The following is a 22,641-nucleotide window of genomic DNA, read 5'->3' on the forward strand; positions in this document are numbered from 1 at the left end:
TCACCCCTAGCCAGTTTTCTCCAAGGAAGAATGGAAGCCCGGTATTGCCAGATTATCCAAGAACATTATTGTGCAGATTATTCAATAGGATACAGAAAATCAGATCTTGTGAAAATATTCTGATTTTTGAATGTTGGAGACTGATTTAAAATAGAAAACAAACAAAATCATATGAAGGCCGAACTACATATATGTGTGAATAGGCTGGGGCTCATTTTGTGACCCTCATTGGAAGCCCTCTGGAGTCCGTCTGTCCTTGCTCTGTAATGCTACTGGTGGGTGGAGGGGAAGCGTCAACCTGGGACCACAGAGCACTAAGTCTCTGCCCAGCTCTAATTAATCTTCTTGCCACTTGGTTTCATTAACATGTGAATGCAGTAGGAGATCAAAGCAACCACAGCCAGGGGGATGGATGCGCTTCTACAGGAAGACAAGACATAAAACACATGGTCTATGTGAGTGGGGATCTTGATGGACTGGTAGAGCGGTAGTATGGCCAACGAGGTCATCGCACAGAGGAGCCGGAAGCTCATCTTGCAGCCACTTTCCCCTTGGCAGCTCTCCAGGAACATCTCAGAGTGCACTGCAAAGCCCAAGCCAAAGAGGGCCCCGAGGTTTCTCAGGAGCCCGGCAAAAGGGTGGTGTCCATGTGGATCCAGTCGGGATTGGCACACCGCTTTTTGGCTATAGGAACAGACCACAGGCAGTCAATGTCAAGCAGGCTGAGAAGCAGGTAAAAGCCCAGGGCGACCAGGCAGAGGAAGAGGTTGGTCTTCAGGTACGTGCTCAGGCTGGCTGTCTGGATGCCCCGTGTGTGCTCCAAGGCCTCTGCCACCAGCATGCCTGGGATGAGAACGAGACATTGAAGGTGACCGTGTGCTCTGGAGACTGGTTGCAATCGCTCGTTTCTGCATTAAGACTTTAACCAGAGCGTTCAGGGGTGAAGTGCTTTAACCACCTAGGATCTAAGCCTTTTCTTAAGGCAAAAATAAAACATATTTGCCCCCAGAGGTCTCTTCACCGTCCATCTTATCACAGGGGCCAGGTAGGTAGGTGTTCGTGAAGCTCAGTGACAATTCACTTTAGGGGAAGAACACCTGTCTGGGTGCGTGCGCTTCCTTTTCCTGTGACTGTGACTAATTAACTTAGAGAGCCTTTGAGAGATGAGAGGGGCTGAACAGTGGAAATTCAATCACGCTGAAGGCCCCTTCAGGAATACAAAGCGGCTGCTTAATGAAGGCCACAGGTACGCAATCATCACTCCAGATGTGTCAGAGAAAGTGGGGTCCTGTGCGGGTTGGGGAGTCACGGAAGCTAAGACACAAGCATGCCGTCTGAAGTGGTGGTTTGGGAGCTGGGCTTCGCTCTGACTGCACTGCCGAGCCGACGTCTCACCGAGAGGCACGGCATTGACATTGTGCAGTGAGACGATGCTATTGTGTCCACGGAGGATCGGAGAGGTGCACTGAACCACTTACGCTCCCTGGGCAGCGTTTAGTACCTGTGGCTGGGCAGAATTACCGCTGCGATTGGAAAAGCCAGAACCAAACCGATTGCCAGGACAACTCTAACCATGCAAAACAAATGAGGCTAAAGCTGTCACCTGACATGACCAAAGATATTTACCCCCAATTACGCCAAGAATAACTTGATGAGGAAAGTGTGTTGCTATGAACACTCTGGAGATGCAGACGCTGATTTGAATCACCCAGAATAGACTCCAAAGAAAGGACCAGGTCAATATACGATGGAAAATAGACACAAGTGGAAGAAGTCAGGGGACAGTCATACTCATACAAGTAGGGACTGCCTCGAACTCTTTCTCACAGGATCTTAAAGCTCTGCTACGGCATTGTGGTTCTAGTACCCCCGACCCCCAGCCCCCGCCCCCACAAAAAAAAAAGCTGTTTCCATAGGATTTGAAAGGCTTTAAATATATTCAAATTTTATGTAATTTATACATTTATTAATGCATTAAACTTTACATGTCTGGTGTCCTGAGATTTTACCAGTGGTATTCAAGGAAGCCAATTTGATAGTCTGATAATTCTTGTAATGGAGCAGGAGAAAGGAAAGTTTGGCAAATCACTGCTATCCAGAATGATCCAAAATGGACCGTATGTATTTGTACCTCCCGTCACATTTGCTTCCTCTGCACCCTCCTCTCTCTCCCTTTCTGTGCTCGAGGGGAGACTCCCAGGCTTCACTGTGTTTCATTTCACAGGCTCTCAGGAACACTGGGAGTCCACGTTTTGTTGAGGGATAGAAAATACGGAGCAAGGAAACAGCTCTAAAGAGGATTTGCTTTGGATGAAAAGCCAGCGAGGCACAAAAATTCATACAAATATTAAATCCAAGCAACGCACATCATTAAAAAAAGAATTAGCAATTCTCGCAGGATTTTGATGGGATTGTCAGGATTACATAATGATCAGCCCAAAATGTGGTCACGGCAAGGCTAAGATAAGTGAGGAAGCTCACAGGTGTTACCCATGGGGAAGAGTAAACAAAACGTGGGTCATACTGAGTAGGGACAGGCATTCGGGAACGTTTGATGAATGAAGGAAATATTGTAGTTATAGAACTAAAAAAGAAGCTATGAGTTCTTGTTTTTAAGAAGGGACAAGTAATTTTTCAAGTTTGGTGCCGGGAAAAGGAGTGAGACTTTTAAATTTGTACTTTGAAAATGCAATTTTCTTCAAATTACAGCTTTCTATTGCTGTTTTGGATCACGAATATATTAAGTAACACATGATGATGTCACATTAGATGACGATGTCACATTAGATGATGATGTCACATTAGATGATGATGTCACATTAGATGATGATGTCACATTAGATGATGATGTCACATTAGAATACATTCTGAAATTGAGCTCTTTTGGTCATTTGTTTTGCATATTATCCAAGATAACTCTAAAAAGTGAAATGTGTGGTGGATCTTGGATTTTTTTTATTTTATAAGACCTTTTACATAATGATATACAAGTTATTCAATATTGTCTAAGAGATTTACTGACAAATTTTATATCAAGTGGCCAAATGATTGTCAGTAGTATTGAAAACGTTTTCATGCTATTCAAGTGGCCAAATGATTGTCAGTAGTATTGAAAACGTTTAATGCTATTCAAGTGGCCAAATGATTGTCAGTAGTATTGAAAACGTTTTCATGCTATTCAAGTGGCCAAATGATTGTCAGTAGTATTGAAAACGTTTTCATGCTATTCAAGTGGCCAAATGATTGTCAGTAGTATTGAAAACGTTTTCATGCTATTCAAGTGGCCAAATGATTGTCAGTAGTATTGAAAATGTTTTAATGCTATTCAAGTGGCCAAATGATTGTCAGTAGTATTGAAAATGTTTAATGCTATTCAAGTGGCCAAATGATTGTCAGTAGTATTGAAAACGTTTTCATGCTATTCAAGTGGCCAAATGATTGTCAGTAGTATTGAAAACGTTTAATGCTATTCAAGTGGCCAAATGATTGTCAGTAGTATTGAAAACGTTTAATGCTATTCAAGTGGCCAAATGATTGTCAGTAGTATTGAAAACGTTTAATGCTATTCAAGTGGCCAAATGATTGTCAGTAGTATTGAAAATGTTTAATGCTATTCAAGTGGCCAAATGATTGTCAGTAGTATTGAAAATGTTTAATGCTATTCAAAAGGGTTCAATAAAGAAAAGAAGAAAACAGGACAATTCTCAACCTTTCCCCACAAAAAAGTGAGTGATTTAAAATGATATTCTCTGGACGCCATGAGTTTAAAATCTACTGCCATTAAAATTAAGTTAGCTTCTCGAATATATTTAGTTAGAAAGGTTGCATAGTCTCTACTAGTGTCACAAGTGGTGGCTATTCAAAACAAGAGGCACAGTTTTGCAAAATAAACTGATGCATTCAGGGGAGCGGTGATTCTCACACTTCCAGGCCATCTTAAAGCACGGGAATGGGCGTGCTAAACGAAACAAAAAATACTTCTGTATGAAACTTTAGAGGGCTTCCTTATGAAATACCCAAATTATCGTTGTAGTAGGGAAACCCAAAGGCATCTTTAGCATGTCGTTAATCAAGGAAGCATTTCCAAACCTGCAGTGTGGCAACAGCGATGAGCTCATTAAGCCATTGCCTTAAAGCAAATTATTGATTTTCTCTTCATCTTGCTTCTTTGGGGCTCAGGATAGAAGATGCTCATTTCAACAACTAAAAATACATGAAAACGATGTGGGGAGGAGGGGAAGTTGGTCTGAATCCCAAGTGGCCATTTCCCAATGCTACAGAGATTGGAGCGCCGCCCACCTGTGCAGGATGAGAGAGGACTCATCCGTCCAACCGACAGTGTAGCCCGTGCAGCTGTCGCCATGACGTACCAGACGCACGGCGAGCCCATTGCGTGGCCCGACGGCCTTCCTGCAACGACAGAGTGGCCAGCTGTTCGACCAGTGATTCATGACGTGTCCATCCCAGAGAGGGACAACAGACTTGCACATTCGCTGTGGAAGGGACAAGGACAAGCGACTTAGAAAAACATGTCATGTGCGCTTTGCTGGGCACACAGCCTCTGAGAAATGATTAAAACGAGGTAGAAATAAGGGGACTCGTCCAGCGGCCCCTTTGTGAAAAATAAACATTTCTTTCCAATTTTAAAAGCATCTTGACTTCTTCAAATTAAAGCATTCTATGCTAATTAGAAATCCACGCTATTTCAGCCAGGCCTGTCACAAAGAGCTACCATATACCCCGATTTACACTCTGCATCAAACTGTTCTTGACTTTAAGAAATGGAAAAAATGCACATGGGATCTTGTAACAGGTTGGTTGGTTTGGGGCGATCCTGGACTTACTGCCACACTGACTTACAAGTGACCACAGCTACCAACTAGCTCTCTGTGCCTGCCTGTGGCCTTTGCAGCGGGAAGCTTTGTTGTGCAGTGGTGGCTGAGGGGCCGCTGTGTGAAGGGGACACGAATCCACTACACATCTGTCAGCTTGTACTCTGAGGGCTGCGTGCTGCTGCGATGCTGGAATTTCAGACTCCAGCCGGCTCAGTCACGGTGGACAAGTTTGAGTAGAACTTTCTGAGTGGGACAAACCAAGAAGAGAAGTCCTAGTGGGCTCCTTCCTAAAGTCCGTCTGGAAGAAACCTTCTGCATCTTCACAGGACAATGTCTACTAGGAGGCTGGGAGATGACCCCTCCGGTTGGGAGGCCCGGCTCCTCAAAACGAGTCGGCGACCTTCACAGGGCAAACAGACCCACAACGAGAAGCAACACCAGCAAACACCCGTCAGTGAGACATGCCAAGGACTAGGAAGAAAACAGAACTGGCTGCCAGTGCTGTGCTGCTAAGGAGTCTTCAGAAGAAGCCTCAGACGGGGGGCTTGTCTATGACCAGAAGGGCTTCTCCGCGTTGTTGTTGTTGCTTCATCACTCTACTCTGATTGTCTCCGTGAGTTCTCATCAAGTACAGATTCAGTCACATTAAACACCAGTCTCTTTTTCAAATGCGTAAGGAAAATTGGACAGCTTTGTTTGTGCTTGAAAAAAGAAACGAAAACCAGCCCGCTGACTAGGAGTCCATGCCAGCTCACAGCGACCCTCTGTAGGGTTTCTGAGACTGTAAATAGTTACAGGAAATACGGCTCCCTCGGATCGGCTGGTGGGTCTGAACCACTGACCTAGCAGTTGGCAGCCCATTGAGCATCCCACAGGGCCCCTTTGCTAGGCTGAAGTGGGCTGTCAATCTTCAAAGGGTGAGTACAAAGGCAGCATTTTTGTTTGTTTTTCTTCCAGAAAATATCTCATAAGAACGAACACATGCTGGGAAGCGCTGGGCTAGGCAAACAGAGTTTCTATAAAGGTTATGTGTGTGTGTATACATAGATACCCATACATCAATTTCAAATAAAATTTATATGGTGCCCAGCATGATGAGACTCACAGTCTATCGGGAGAGCCAGCTATATAAAGAAATAGAGTGCAGTATGATGAATGACATACTCGAAGCATGTGTACTTTCTTGGGAACAAAAAGAAAGAGGGTAAAAAAGTCATTGGGATTTGACACATTCACTCTATTCAGAGTGAGTTTCAAAGCACATCGAACGAGAAGGATACTATACTCTATCACCAACTGCAGTGAGGTTCAATGCGACCCAATCTTCTACATTAAAACAACCACATGCAGTCTCCTTCGATGTATTTTCCACAAAACCCCAAACTTTTCCTGTCTTAAAGTCACATCACACAGTGAAGATTTAATACTCTAACAGTCGTAGTAAAACCACAACAGGCGAGTGCTCAAGAAGTCTAAATATATTAGCAAACAAACAAACAACAACCCAAAAGCCAATTGTAGAGACTCCTTTGAGGCTAGAGACCATTTCCCCTGACGTGAATAACGTCAGCAGGCCTCATCTTTCCTACAGAAAGCTTGTTTATGTTTTCCTAGTTCGTGAGATTCTTAGAAGACCTAGGGTAAGGTTGAACGCGGCAGGTACACGAGTATTATTGTGTTAATATTGCGAATTCATGTCTGCTGACTCTTTGTTTTGAAGTATCCAAGCATGGTATTCGTCCATGAAGTAAAGGAAGCTTGGTTATTCGTACAATTTCTCTCACTCCTCATTAGGAGTTTCCATAGTTATAGGTCTTTAACATCCCCGTCATAGATATTTCCTTGACTACCTTACATGAAATCCACTTAAGTTACTAGACGAGACTTATACATGATTGCTGTATGTTGAAACACCTGCAGTAACTGGCTATGGTCTCTTACCTGGGTCTGTTTCACATGTGGCGGGGAACTGTTCAAGACAGAGACTTGAGTGATTTGGGTAAATCTGAGTTTCTTGGACCCACCAGTAAGGCCGATGACCGAATAAGATCCTGGATTTAAAGAAACATAAGTGCACATATAGATTTACGTACACAGCTGGTCATTAGGACAGCTATTCTCAAGCAGAAGACTCCAGGGCAACCATGATGAGGAGTGTGAAAGACCCTGCCTTCTGGTCCCTTCCTCTCCTGGGGAGGAAGGAGCAGTCATTTGGAGTTTGGGCCCCAGGTGTTCATAATAGCAAGGACTTTTTCCTTGTGGCCATTTTCAGTCCTTAGACTGGGAGTATCAAATTGGTTCCTGAAATCATAAATTCAGCATTACAGGTTTGCTCCTTTATTAACTTTTTGGTTTATCCTATACCCTGTGCTACAGCGTTTGGGAATTTAATGATCCATCAGATAAAGCATATATTTCTATGTTTTATGGCGCTTCTATTTATGAATCAGATATTGCAAATAACTTGTACGTTCAGAGAATTTTTCCAGGGAAACTACCCACACCTGAAATCTATCTGATCAAGAAGCTACAGCTACAGGTTTAAGGAGGCTACATTTTATGGAAAACGAAAGAAAGCAGAAGTCTTACCATTTAAATATAAGATTGAACCAATCCCCAGTGACGGCGACCCGTATCATCTTAGTTCCAACTATCTGATTAAGCTGAAACCAGAGTGGAAAATAAATAGAAAATATATTCCGGGGGTCTCCAACATTGGACATAAAGCTTAGAAAATGGTAGTAAGCCCGGTAATCCTTCTGCAAATGCTGAATAAGAAGGACCCCGTTCCTGTGAAGGAAATCCATCTGCGTACAGAGACAGTTCTAAACCTGGAGCCATTGGAGCTGAGAGCTTTGAGTCCCGCTACTTTTATACGGCCCCTTGGTGGCGTGTCCAGCCTTTACTACGACATGTGATGCTGGCCGTCTGTGGAGAAGGCACACCAGCCCCTCTCACTGAAAAGCTCATCTATTTATGGTTTTAATTGGTGACCAAGAGGTGAAGAACATGAGGATCCATGGCAGATTGAGGGGAAACTTGGGTAGAGACACAATGAATGTCTGATGCAACCTCCCTTTGTGTGAGCAGTTGGATCGTGTTTGCTTGAAGTTTTTTGCACAGTTCATTTCCTTCAAGGGCAGGTGTCAGTAATTTCCATGCCTGGCTGGCAGACGGTACAAATAATTACTGCAGGTCAAATGGCCCTTCAAGCCACGCATTTTAATTTAAAAATAGACTGTTGCTCTCCGGCTGCTTTATTGGGCCCTTCGAGGGAAATGGTTGACTAAATGTCTGGACATGGAATATTTATGTGATGCGACAGATTATTTTCTGATCACAGACTTTTAAATAAAAATATGTGGACTTGTTTCCTTCATCTCAAAGATCCGGATGGAGCAGGGAAGGAAGTAGAGTCATATATGAGATCGGAGAAGGCCGTGTGTTGTTTTTTGACAGTGAGGAAAGAGTGTAGGGATGGAGGTCACGCCAGTAATAGAAAGGTATTAGGACTGAGTCGCAGCTTTACTGACCAGAGGAGACAATGCAAAGCACCGGGGAGTTAGTTGATCATATGGCAAAAAGGTCCAAGTAGACTTCAAAAGCCTTCTGACCGCACGGCGGGGTGGGGGGTGAAGGGAGACAGAATAATTTGCTGAAAACAGAGTGTCCCGTTGACATGAGTAGGAAGCAGCCAAACAAACAAGCACACAGAGCGGGGGCAACAGAAGGCAGCACAGAGACAAAGATGGACCAATGGATCTAGGTCAAGTGAGATGCCGGGTCGAGGGAGCTAAACTGGGGCCACATGGATTCGTGTGAAGGCAATTAAGCTTTACTTCGTGGTTGGCTAAGGGTAGAGCGAGGTACCTGTCGATGTTAAAGGCCATTCAGATGAATTTACTTGCCTGTGTAAGCACAGCCTCCTTCCCTGGGAGTCTTCTCTCCAGGCGTAGCATCCCATACAGCCGTAGGCATCCAATCTTGGCTGTTTCTTCAAATATCTTGGCTTGCCTTTTAAAAAGGTGTGATGAGCCCTGGTGGTATAGTGGTTCCACACTGGGCTGCTAAACCTGCGGTTAGCAGTTCTAAACTACTAGCTGCTCCTTGTGAGGAAGAAGAGCCTTTCTACTCCCATAGAGAGTCTCAGAAACACACGGGGGCAGTTCCACCCTGTCCCATAGGGTCGCTAGGTGTCGGAATCAACTTGGTGGTTTGCTTTGGAGTTTAAAAAAATGTGATACCCTTGTCCCACTCCAGCCCAAGGGAATTGGTGATGGTGGAACCCAGGCGCTGGCAGATGGGAAAAGTTCCGAAGTACTTCTCAAGCGCAGCTGGGGTTGAGCATGGACGTGCTGCAGCAAAGGCAGGATGAGGCTTCTAAAAGAGTCAATTTGGCCAAAAGGTCTTGTGTGGATAGTTTGTGCAACAGAGTGAGAGTCAACCTGGTCTAGCCCCACCCCATCATGATGCACAGAATATTCATTGTCTGATCTGGGGAAACTGACTGCCAGGACTTTCTTCCTAGTCTGTCGCAGACTGGAAACGCTGGTGTGGTGCCTGCATGTGAGGTGTTCTGACCAGGAGTCAAAACCAGATCTCCCAGGGGGAAGGCCAGAATTCTACCATTGAACCAGCCACCAAGTGTCACCTGGACAAAGCTTAAACCGACTATGAACGCATCAATGATCAATTGGACTTGGATTTTCCTATTGATTTGGATTCGTGTGCTGCCTTCTCCGTGGGCTCACTGATTTATCATGTTGCCAAGGCTTCCGAGAATCTTCCTTCGCTCATTAGAGAAAACACTCGTCTAATGAGAATCTCTGCTGCCGGTGACAGTCGGTATAGGAACTCAGTATTGTGGCCCGGAAGGGGTGAGACAGAGGTGGAGGCTGAAAGGCACTTGTCATAAAACAATGTGGGGGAAAGGCCCGCCCCCCCCCCCCAGCTAATTGCGGGTTGGATAGGTGCCACTGTACGGTTAAAATATATATAAGGATTCTAGTAAAGTCATAGAGAGCATGAGAGATGGAAGATAACTTGAAATAATGGAGTCAGACACATTTCATGGTAGCATGCTCACCTCAGCCCCGCTTGGTGGTCCACGTGGAGAGAGGGGAAGGGGAAGGAGGACAAGGGAACAGGGGAGCAATGACAGGGGTAGGGGGGGGCGAGCGGGGTAGGAAGGGAGCAGAAGAGAGGCCAAGGGGGATCTTTATTGCTAATCCTGGCCTATATACCTTTGTGGGGAGTGCAAGCCCACTAATTACAGGTAGACATATGTCACAGGAAGGGGTTGCACTATAGGTTATACAGCAATGAGAGGGGGAAAATCTAGGGATAGATGCACAATAGGAAGAGGACGGATTGGGGGTATACATGTGACAAGATGGGAGGGCGGATCCTAGATTCAGGATGGCAGCCTAACTTTGGGTGTCACTGAGCGGGTTTGACCTGTTCTCTGGATCTCCATAGAAACCATTATCAGTAGGGTGTAAACCTCACCTACTGGAAACAAGCCGCAAGCCTTTAGGGAGAAGTAGCCCATTGTCTTACCAGCAGGGGGTGGGCCCTACCTGTGGTGGGACCAGTCAGTAGTCTGGCGACTGTGTGCCTTCAGGGAGGTAACTTGACAATCATTGGCCATTAGCTGCAAGCAGTGTCCTAAGTCTAACATCTATTTGGGGGGAGACGACTTGGGAGAAATCTTTCTGTTTCCCACAAAACAGGGCAGATGGTGGCCATTTTCCTCGTGGAGTGTTTGGAAGGACGGGACGTGAAGCAGCAGCCTGGTGTCTGTGGACACGCACAAAGATAAGCCGAAGGAAGGGCCGCACAGAGAGAACCGGAGTGGCAGCATCCTATCATTTTCCAGAAAGTGACTTAAACTGGCTGCCAGGAAATGGGTACTCATCTTCTGTGGGCTTGAGAACCTCCGTGGCCTCCTTTATCACTCTTATCATTTCTCTTGGGAGAGAGCCCAGTGAATTTTGCTCTTCCCCTAGACAGCCCCATTAATTACATCCCCTCTCAGTTTTCCCGCGTGTGTGCTGATCTGGTCCAAATGATGTATGTGCTGATGCCCAATTAATTTAGCTGAAAACTCATTTGTGCTTCAGGATGTCTTGCACTTGTGCCTACTCCTCAGCATCCCCTCCTCCATTTTTTTAAACCTTTGAAAGCACGCTTATGTTATTACCTAGGGTTAACTTCACTCACTCGAAAAACCCACTGCTATTGAGTAGATGCTGACTGCCGCTGTGAGTTTCTGAAACTGCAAGTCTTTACAGGAAAAGAAAACCCTGCCTTTCTCCTTTGGAGGGAGTGGCTGGTGGTTTCGACCTGTTGACCTTGCAGTTAGCATCCCCGTATGCCATCAGAGCTCACCAATAATCCTAGTCTTAGCCTGCCCAGGGAACTTGGTCAGTGCCAGGGTCCTGTTGAGAGTACACATTTTGTTTCCAGCCCAAGGAGTCTTCTGAGGTAGCCCGAGTCAAGGTCCAAACCAGTGACATTGAACACATTGCAAAGGGGATTAAAAACCGATGCTTTCCACCACCAGATCTCCAACTCACCTCTACTATCATCCTGGCTATCCAGCTTTTCTGCTGATTCCGGACCTGAAACAGATGTGTCCACGTGCCAGACCATAGGAGGGCTTCGCAGGTCCAACCACTCCTTTGACGACTGACGACTGGTCTCGTTAGTTGACAAGGACAGATCTGTGGAGAGGCTCTGCTGCTTCTGTCACTTCCAGGAGGAAATGCCAAGTGACGTGAAGGTGGAGACAGAAAACCTTGAAGGTGGCTCTGATTGCGACCCTTGATGGCTAACTCCGGCACCCAGCAGGCATTTTCTCCTCTGGAAACAATCAAGTGTGGAATTAAACAACTCCAACCCAGCCCAAAACACTGCCATCAAGTTGACTCAGACTCATATAAACCCTGTACAGGGTCTCAGAGGCTGTAAGTCTTTATGTGAGCAGACAGCCTCATCGTTCTCCCATGGGGTGGCTAGTGGGTTTGAACCACTGACCCTTCGGTTAGCATACCAAACCCGCTGTCATCAAGTCCATTCTGACTCGTAATGACCTCATGTAAGAGAGTAGAACTGCTCCTTAGGGTGCCCAAGACTGTACATCTTTCAGGGGCAAACAGTCTTACCTTTTGCCTGTGAAGGGACTGGTGAATTTGAACCACTGACCTTGTAGTCCAGTGTTTAGCCCATAGCACCACCCAAGACTCCTTGAAAGAGCCCCAAACCATGCCCACTGTCACAGAATCAATTTTGACTCAAAGTGACCCTACAGGACAGAATGGAACTAACTGCCCCTTCGGGTTTCTGAGATGGTAAGTGTTTACAGGTGCAGGAAGCCTCATCTTTCTCCCTCAGAGTGGCCCTTCTATTCAAACTGCTGTAGCCCAACAAGTGGCCCACTGAGCCACAGGGCTCCCATTCATTCAGAGCTCAGTGGAACAGAGGAGTCAGCCACTATCCCTTGTGCGTGGCAGAGACTCAGAGTTGAGCAGGGGAATGGGGAAGCTTGATGGGGAAAGAAAGGGAAGTCTTCAAGTAGATTCTGTTGGACGTCTTGTGCAGGGGAAGATGGAGCTGGGCTTATTAGAAGAGGGGTGTCTGTGTGACTGATTTGGGGAGCATATTTGATTTTCTTTCGTGGGATTCGAGTTGGAAGAAAGGGCAAAATTTGGTAAAGTGGCAGTCGCTGGAAAAATCCTGACCATCCTGAGCTGGCTGCTATGGAAGGCGTGGGTCCGGATTTTATTGCCCTTTTGCTTACTCAGTCTCTCACAAGACCGATGCAACGGGCATATGTGAGAGCAAAATGGATGTGGTGTCACACCAAGAGATCTATCCCTTGGCTCTGTCCTTTTTATTCGTCGAGTTAAGATGATGCATGGACTTGCTCTACCAAAGACGAATCCACTTACTCAGGTAGATCACAATTACACATGCGGTATTGACCTTGACTCATGCTTCTGGCTTTTTTGTTTTGCATATTCATATTCTAAAATTTCCATAATGTCTTTAATGAGCCATGAGGAAGGACATAACTTCCTTTTATTCTTTTTCAAAGGGATGATTGAACTACATATTTCATAACGTTCATTTTGGTTAGAAATGCCTTGTCCTCAAATCACAGCGTGAGTGCAATCAAGTGCATTTCTTCCTACATATCGTCTTAAACATTAAACATACTGCTCATTCCGTCCTTCGGAGTCTGTGGAATGTGATGAAGCTGGCTGCAATTAGCGTTTCATCTGAGGGAGGTGATTTCAGAAACATTGACAATTTTCTGAGAACTGTCTGGTTCTGTCAACTGTGGGATAATTAACGGAAGCAAACGCACCTCAATTCCTTCTGTCCATTAACAGTATCTGCTAAAGCTGCACCCCACCCCTATGCTGTCCTCCTTAATCTGTTCATGTCTCATTTCAGTAGCACTTCCTCATCTCCCCTCTAATTGTATATTTAGTATGAGTTTTTATGTTTCATATCTGTCACCGCTCTCCCCTAGTACACTACAACACGGACACACACCCAACTTATTGTCCCTAAGTCAAATCAGTCTCATAGCAACCTTGGGTTTTACAATGATTTTCTTGCCTGTAACCTTCATGGAAGCCTCTTACTAGGCCTTTCTTACTCAGTGCTGCTGGGTGAATTGATACCTCCACTCTTTAGGTTAGGAGTCAAGCACAAACCACTCCCAGGTTCATTAAGCAAGAGAGCATACCTGCTTGGTTGACATTATGCGCCAGCTACTCAGTTCCTAGCAGGGGTCCCTGTAGGGCGCAGATCTCCCATGGCACACAGGTCCCTGTGATGGGGGGTGCAGGTGAAAGTTTCTGGGCATCGTAAATGTCCTACGCGGGGAAGGAAGCCAGGTTCCAGGAGACAGCAGTTGCATGGATGATGGCTGGAAAATGGCCCGAGAGGACTCAGAGCAAAGGATCTCTCTCTTTCAGGCGCCAGTCATTTGTTGTGATTTCTTTTCTCCTCGCATTGGCCAATCTTGGCATTGGGAATTCCATTTTCTTTTGCGTAAAGAAAGGCCTTCCTGTCACAGGGGCTTTAGATCAAACAGAGCCTGGAACTGCCCTGTGTGCACAGCCGTTACTCAGAAGTGTTTGACAAATGAGCAGATGTTTCAAACAAAACCTAACATGAGTGCGAATTCAGAAAGAGGCCGTTTAACTATATCTGACATTTTGCATTTATGATGATAGTCACAATATTACTATATATTTTGCACATTAAAGATGTACATTTGGCAGTACAAGGCCATGATGCAGGTGAGACTAATGTTGACTGCCATGGCTAAGGTTAGGTGTCAATTTGGCTTAGCCATGGCTCGCAGTGATGTGGTTTGGCAGTTATATAATGATACAGTCAACCTCTATCATGTGATATGATTTTTCCATCTTTCATTTTCCCCAAACTTTGGTTCTCATACAATGACTTGATCTTTGGAGCCCAACCATGTCAGTAAGTGAGCCGTGGCTGTGTACATTTTCAATTTGGCTAGTCAAACTCAAGATGCATTTTCCCATGGAGATAATGTTATAAAGTGACCAGGTCAAGCTAGCTGCCTTAATGGAGAGAAAAATGTATATGCTCACCAACACCAAATCCAAACTAGTTGGCATGGAGTCAATTTTGACTCATAGTTACCTCATGTGTCTCAGACTAGAACTGTGCCCCATGGGATTTCCAGACATAGATCTCCAGGCCTTTCTTCCAAGGTGCCTCTGGGTGGAATCAAGCCCCAGCCACTGACCTCAGATGCACTTGCCTCTGCAGCCACCAGCCTGCCATCTTCTTGCTAATCTTGAGCTCAACAGCCTCTCGGTTACAGGTGTCAGGAGAAGCTTCCAGCCTGCCACCTGACCCACAGACTTGGAACTTGTCCAATTCTACAATTGTGCAAATCATTTTCTTGATATAAATTTAGACACACACACACACACACACAAGCTTCACTGAGTTCCATTCTCTAGAAAACCCAGTCTAACACAAGTGTGTTCAGAAAATTGCACAGCCAACTGTCATTCCCTTTGGGTTCAGCCTCCCCACTTTCTTCCCCTTCCAAAGTAGAACTCTGCTGTATCTCCTCCGTGTTGTGTTCATGGCACTGCTGTGCCACAGAAGAAGGAGAAGACCCCAGGACGGGAATGCGTTTTAGTGGTTTCATCTTGGCCAAGTGTCTCTGGCCCCTAAGTCAGGGGTCCTTGACCAAATTGTTTTATTTAGGAAGGGGTCAGTGTTTTCCTGAAACTGTGTGCAACATGTTAGTGTCTGTACAATTCTTGGAAGAAGACCACAGTCTTCGCCAGATTCCTAGTGGAATGCCTGATACGGTGCAGAGTTAGGTTTACTGGAATCCCATGGCATGGCGGGTGGTGCTCAGGCCCAACATGTCCTTATTTCCACAGTTTACTCAGCCGTGCCTTCAGTTCTCCAATCTCCCAGAATAATTTGCTCGACTTAATGGTCTCCCTCCTATTAGAAATTCATTTTGTTCTTTGAAAACTGGCCCAATCCCTGGTTGTCATCAAGTCAGCTCGAACTCATGGCCAGCCCAGGTGGATCAGAGTAGAGAGGGCCCCATTGAGTTTTCTGTGGCTACTTTTTGGCGGGAGATTCCCTGGCCTGTTTTCTGTGGTGCCTCGGGGTGCACCTGACTCTGGAAACTCGGCCCCTGTGCCTGGTGTTTAGTTAAAGCCGGGAGCTGAATAATTTCCATTCTTTATGATCACAAAAATTTCCTCATTCCAGTTCATCTAACATTTTTTCAATTTTAAAAATTTTTATTAATCCTGCCTGTTTTACTTAAATTGCAGTCTGTAAGACAGGGAATTTCTTCAATATATTTTTCCCTGCCTAATATGACATAACCAAGATAAATTCTTATCACCAAATGAGTGCTCATCGATGAGTTACCATAGTCAGTCAATGCCAAGGGGAGATATTTGTCTTGCACTCTTGTCACTGATGCGACGGTGATAAACAACAACACATCTTGTTAGCATTGGCCTGCGATGTCTCTGCGCATGGTCATTAGCCTTTTACCACCAGGTTCTCCACCTTCTCTAAATGAAATCATATTTGAGATCTCACCAGGGTCACCTTGCATTATAAAATGGATTTATTTCAGGCCAAATTTAGACCCTAGTGACTTGCAGAAAATAATTACTTCCATTCTGGCTAGCATCCCAGGGATATTGGCATTCCATAATGATATTATTCTAAATGATCCAGCTACAGCTGCTCCAGGTAAGCCCCTTTAGGAGTCTCCTTGTGCGTGCTCCTCTGGAAATGGTCGCGCTCCATGCATGCAGAAGTTTTTCTTGGATCAACAAAGGACTCAACAGGGTGGCCTTTTGCTGGTCCTGCTAACTTTCTTCACAGTAAAGTGACGGTATTTTGTAGCAGTCTCTTTTTCATGTAGCGCTTGGAGAACACTTGCTGCCATCGCATTGTAGGGCTTCCTCTTTTTCTCTGGTCTTCTACTTTACGAAGCTTGTAGCTTTTTCCAGGGACTCGTCTTTCTTCGTAACCTGTCCAAAGCATGGCAGACGACGACGTCTATCCTACTTTGCTTCTAAGGAGCATTCAGGCTGTACTTCCTTCCAGACAGATTTGGTAGTCCATGGTACTTTCAATATTCTTTCCCAACATCTTATTCAAACAACTCGATCCTTCTGCCGTCTGCATTGTTCATTGTCTAACGTTCACATACATACGAGGTGGCGGAAACGCACCCTAGCCCTCCCAGCGACATCATTGCTCTTTCGCACTCTCGAGAGGTCTTGTGCAGCAGAGTACCGCAATGCAGAGCAGTAGGGGAGATATTTAGAAGGCGCTCCTGGTGGTGGAGTGGTTATGAGTTGGGCTGTTCACTACAAGGTCAGCAGTTTAAAGCCACCAGACACACTCCATGGGAGAAAGATAGGACTCTGGTAAAGAATTAAAGTCTTGGAAACTCACAGGGACATGCTCTGCCTTGTCCTCTACTCAAGTATAAGGTGGGTTTTTTTCTGCACATTTTTAATGCTTTGTGGTAAAATTAGGTGCCTCGGTTAAGATTCGGGTTGGCTTATACTCCAGTATATATGGTAACTTGGTGGCAGTGAGAGAGAACCTTTGGTAGGAGCCCTGGTTGCACAGTGGTTATGCGTTGGGCTGCTAGTTATCTGCTGGCCTGTTAACCTAAAGGCTGGGAGTTTGAAACCACCAGCCTCTCTGAGGGAAAAATATGAGGCTCTCTACTTCCATAAGGGAGTTTCAGTCTTGGAAACCCACAGAGGCAGTTGTATCCTGTCCTGTAGGGTCGCTATAAGTCATAATTGACTCAAAGGCAGCGATTTGATTAATGTATTAAGGAGCGTTGGTGATACTATGAATTAAGCATTGAGCTGCTACCAAAATATCAGTGGTTTAAACACTGCAGCTGCTCAGTAGAAGAAAGGTGAGATTATCTATTCCTGTGAAGATCTAAAGTCCTGGAACCCTAAGGTGCAGTTCCACCCTCCTACTGAGCTGTAACCTACTTGTGGCAATGCCTTTAGTTAGGGACAGATAGAGTAAGTGGACCAGAGGAAAGGCAGGTACAACCTTTTGTGTACGAGACTAGCACGTCTGTCTTCGTGGAGGCGGTAGCAAGTGCCTGGGACTTCATACTAAAAACTCAAACCACTGCCTTCGAGTGGATTCTGACTCACAGTGAGCCTGTGTAGGGTTTCTGAGACCAGGAACCTTTAGGGAAGCAGATAGCTTCATTTTGCTTTCATGCAGCAACTGGTGGTTTTGAACCTCCCACCTTGTTGTTTGCAGCACAATGAGTAATGAGTATCATTTAGAAGTACAACAATAGAGGGTGAAATGGAGAAATCGATTCCAGCTGAAGCATATGCATAAAGGTATCACAGCAAACTCTGGGTCTAAGTTTATTAATAACAGTATTGTTAGATCTCTCTCGTGGGAGAAATACCTCAGTCCTTGGCTTCGCCCGAGAAAGAATTCTCCCGGAAGCCTGGCTTGTGGTCCAAGTGAGTTTTATAAAGGATAGACGAAGTTTCAGTTTGACACAGACACTCTTGGGGCACTTCACCCCCGTGCAAGGGGTCCTGAGTCCAGAGGAGATGCTGCATGACCCCTTGAAAAGCAGAGGGGCCGCAAGGCTCCAGATTCTGACTTTTCAGGTCCTCTGCTGGGAGTTGTGTGTGACGATCCTGGTCAACCCCATTGGCTGAATTGAATTCACCTGGCCTAGATGGGCCAATCCAGGTGTAACACCCACCTAGGTATACCACCCCTTCCTGGCCGGAAGCTCGAACCCCTGAACATGCGAAATGGATACCCCAATCCCTGTGCTAGCTACCTAACAGTAACAAAGCTAGAAGCTTGCTTTTGAATGCAGTGTGATGTGTAATTGATACTTATTTTGATTTCATGCATCTTAGTTTAGTTGGTGTGTTAGGCAGGGTTTTCTAGAGAAACAAAACCAGGACACTTACGATGATAGATAGATTGATTTATACAGCGAGAAGGAATATAATGGCTAATGAGTCCACACAACAGTACACAGGGCTCAGTTCAACTCACTTTCATGGAACAGTTAATATACTTAAGATTCTTCAACTCACTCAAGGTGGCGGTCCAAGATCAAGGAAGCAGACAGCAGAGTCTTCCCTCAGGCAAGACAGGCAAAGTCAGCCCACAGGCAGCAGACAGCAGGGCGGGGCAGCAATAGGCAGTAGCTCAGAGCATAGCAAAGCAGGCCCCAGTGTGTCTTAAGCTCTAGTGATGCAAGGCAAGGTGACATGGTCCATGGGTTGGCTTGGTCCACAGGTAGTGTAGCACAAGGTTGAGGCAAAGAACTTGCTCAAGCAGTCCTGTGCTAGTCCGAGATGCTGGCCTCGGAAAGCATTTATCTCAGTCACCCTCCAATCAAGCTTTGATCTGATTAAACTCTGCCCCACATGTTCCTATGGAGGCCTCATTGGCACAATAAACCTATCACCATTGGGAATAGAGTATCCTATATCTGGGACTCTTAAGCATGTTATTTGCTCATTTATATTATGAAGCTGTTTATTGTGTTAATGGCAATGAAAAGAAACAGCAGTTAAAACCTTTTGACCTAAAATCATGAACATGTCGTATTCAAAGAAGAAAATTTTGACTTCACAGTACTAGCCTCATCTTTATTCCCAGTACTTAGAAGACTGATGGGTTGAATTCTTTATCTACCTTTCTTTCCTCCTCTGCTCTGCTGGAAAAGATTAAAACAGTGAGTCTATTCCATCTACTTGGAGTGCCTGGCCAGGAGAGCTCCTTTGCAGCTTGCTCACTCTGGCAAATAGGAGTTGAAACATTGATGCTTCTTTCTTGCCCTCAAGGACAAGAGCAAGTGATTTTAATAATGCTCTCCAGTTGGGTCTCTTCAAGATAGAAACATTATGTCTTCCAAACCAAAACCAAACTCACTGTCATTGAGTCAATGCCAACTCATAGCAGCCTTATAAGACAGGGTAGAACTGCCCCTGTGGGTTTCCAAGACTGTAACTGTTTATGGAAGTATAAAGCCCCTTCTTTCTCCTGAAGAGCAGTCCGTGGTTTCAAACTGCTGACCTTTTGGATCACAGCCCAGTATGTAAGCACTACACCAACAGGGCACCTTACCTAATGATCTGGTGCTGTGTTGTTGTTAGTGCCATTGAGTCAGTTCTGACCCATAGCAACCCAACAGAATGAAACTACCCGGTCCTGCACCAGCCTCACAATTGTTCCTGTGCTTGAGCTCATTGGGTCGATTCATCACCTAGAAGACCTCTTTTTCACTGCTCCTCTCCTTTACCAAGCATGATGTCCTTCCCCAGGGACTGGTCTCTTCTGACAACGTATCCAAAGTATGTAAGATGAAGCCTCACCGTGCTTAGCTTCTAAGGAACACTCTCCTTACTCCTCTCAACCCAGATTTGTTTATCCTTTTTGCAGTCTGTGGTGCTTTCAATATTCTTTGCCTGCCCCACAATTCAAATGAATCAATTTTTCTTCGGTCTTCCTTATTCAATGTCCAACTTTCACATGCAGATGAGCCCCTTGAAAATACCATGACTTGGGGTGGTCATATATGCATTAGTCCTCAAGGTAACCTCCCTGCTTTTCAACACTCTAAAGAAGTCTTGTTCAAAGATTTTCCCAATGTGACAACATAAGGGTCTAGCAGGTTCTTAATCCATTTTCTAGAGAAGCTGGAGAAAAGTCAAGGAGGACTTTTCTGTAAACACTGAGAATCTATCCTGAAGATCATTCTGCATGTTTTGAGCCACTCATAATTGGAGTCACGTTCACAAAAATAGTCCAATAGGGAGGGCAGGAGTTTGAATCCATTACAAGATGTCTGCCTTCGCCTAAGAGATCCAGAACTAGCAGCTGTCACTCATGAATATTCCAAAGTCTTGCTTATGAACTATCTTCCATTTGCACATGGAGAAGTCCTACTCTGCCTACCCCAGAAGGAATATGTTAAAGAGATGGTCCATGATTATTCCAAGTGAATGAAGTCATTTGTCTTCAATTAGTAATAGCCTAAAATAATTACTGAAACCTTTTTGAATTATTGTTTAAAATTTAGCATCCACTATACCAGAGAAAGAGCCCTGGGGGCACAGGGCTATGTGCTCGGTTGTTATGTGAATGAATTCTACCAGGTGGCTCAGCGGGAGACAGATCTGGATAGATGAGAGAAACAGATTCACGGACACTCATGTGTGTAAGAAAGTGCTTCATGTACAAGAGCAATTGCATATTGAGAAAACTTCCCAGGCCAGTCCAGATCAAGTCGATACATCCGATATTGGCCCATATGTCTGATACAGGTCTACAAATTCCTCTTCAGACTCATGCAGCACATGCAATGATGCCAAATGCAGGAAGATCACAAGCTAGTGGGTGGGAGTCTCTCAGTGCTGGCAGGGGTCTCAATGTGGCTCCTCCAGCTTCTGGGCTCTAGCGTAGCTCCATGTGCCTTGTCAGCAGGAAGGTGAAGCAGAGAGTGTGTGTCTCCCGCCTCCAGGGAGGAAGACAGGAGGTCCCAGAATCCTCAGGAGAAGGCCATGCCCACATGGAGGCTCATTCGCTATGGCCTGATTGACAGGCTAGTCTTCATCCCTTTTCAAGTTGACAGGAGAGTATGTAACCGCCGATATCTGGCAATCTGCTTCCACCGAGCCTAGAAAACTCTATGGGCAGCGCAATGATTAGGAATCAACTCAATGGCAACATACTGAAACTAAAGTTGTTTGTGAGACATTGGAAAGTTATTAAATGGATAATGCCAAATAATCACATTTAACTGATTAACTAAATCTAATTAGATTAGGAACTATGGAAGGGTTTCTATACATATCACAGACTGATATAGGAGAATATGTGCTTCTTTCTCCTTAAAATAAAGGAAAAAAAATTCTACAGACTGTGTGGTTATCTAGTCATGGGGCCTAATTGCATCATCTTAGCTGAAGCTGCCATTCACTACCAATATGTTCTTTCTTTCGTTGCTAATTTAGATTGTGTTACACCTAGTGTCTTATTTATCTCTTTTAATATGGTAGCATCTTGTACCCAGAAAGCAGATATGGTATAAATCATAAAAAGGGAACAATTAATACTTGGATGTCCTAACAATAACATCTTAAATTCAAATGGTTAAAATCTCAACATATCATGCCTTCTGCATCCCTCCCCACTCATAGGCCTTCCAAAACCCAGCAAGCCAACCTTGTCTGTGCCAGCAACATCACTGTGCTGACAGTCATCCAGGCTAGAAAGCTGTAATTATCTCTGACCCCCCTCACCCCTTTTCCTCTGTATCTGGAATACAGTCTGTCATAGAAAGCAGGTGCCAAGAATCTTGGCCACTACATATTTTGTGTCATGGAGTTTCCATTTTTGCAGGGACTACTAGTACTAGGTGCTATGTTTTCATTCACCTGCTTAAAAACAGAGTGTGGAATGTTGGGAGCTATTAATATTAGACACCAACAAACAGTATTACTCTAGCCATTTCCCAGTGCACGAGTTATTATTGAACATGCTACTTAATTTGTTTCATTGCTGCTATAGTGATATCTGTTTGGATTGTTAATGATAAAGAAAGGAAACATGGGAGAAATACAATCGTATGATGGCATGGTATTTTTATCAGCCATGCTTCTTGAAATGGCCTTGCTTAAAATTATTGCTACTAGGGTTAAAAGATAAAGGTTTTAAATTATTGCTACCAGAGTTCTGGTTCATACATGCAACGGGTTTATTCCACACAAAATATGTTTAAACACAGTGGCTTCTCAGCAGGTCTGCTGGGCAGGTGACATTTAAGGCAGAAAGACGGCCTCAGGAAATGGAGTTTGGGTTTGAATCCTTAAAGAGACATCTTAGTGGAACGGTCTGAGTACTTACAGATCCCCACACTGACGTTTTTGACTACTCGCCTAATGTTGGTGGTTGAAAACCTCCCAGAGACATCCTGAAGGACGGGCCTGGCAATCTGCTTCAAGGTCACAACCTTGAAAACCCTGTGCCATACTTCTACTCAGCACTCACGTCCCCATGAATTGGAATCCATTCCACTACAACGAATAACAAAACTACGAATCCCAGAATGCCGTTCTCCGATGTATTCCGCGAGAATCCCGGAAGGCGATGTTAGCCAATCCCTGCATGCAGACCTTACGCTATTAGCCAATCAGAAGGCTAGTCGGCTCCGGGAGGCGGT

The 22,641-nt window shown here is 45.0% G+C and overlaps 1 protein-coding gene across 1 annotated transcript; it reads right to left on the minus strand.

The window, feature by feature from the left end:
- Positions 1 to 332: 332 nt before the first annotated feature.
- Positions 333 to 7,642, minus strand: G6PC2 (glucose-6-phosphatase catalytic subunit 2). Its single transcript, XM_075530359.1, is given in 7 exon segments — positions 333 to 640; positions 643 to 843; positions 1,627 to 1,742; positions 4,300 to 4,348; positions 4,351 to 4,410; positions 6,777 to 6,886; positions 7,425 to 7,642. Coding segments are annotated over 7 exon segments (1,062 nt in total).
- Positions 7,643 to 22,641: the final 14,999 nt, after the last annotated feature.

The sequence above is a fragment of the Tenrec ecaudatus genome, chromosome 13 (assembly GCF_050624435.1).
Source record: "Tenrec ecaudatus isolate mTenEca1 chromosome 13, mTenEca1.hap1, whole genome shotgun sequence".
Taxonomy (NCBI): Eukaryota; Metazoa; Chordata; class Mammalia; order Afrosoricida; family Tenrecidae; genus Tenrec; species Tenrec ecaudatus.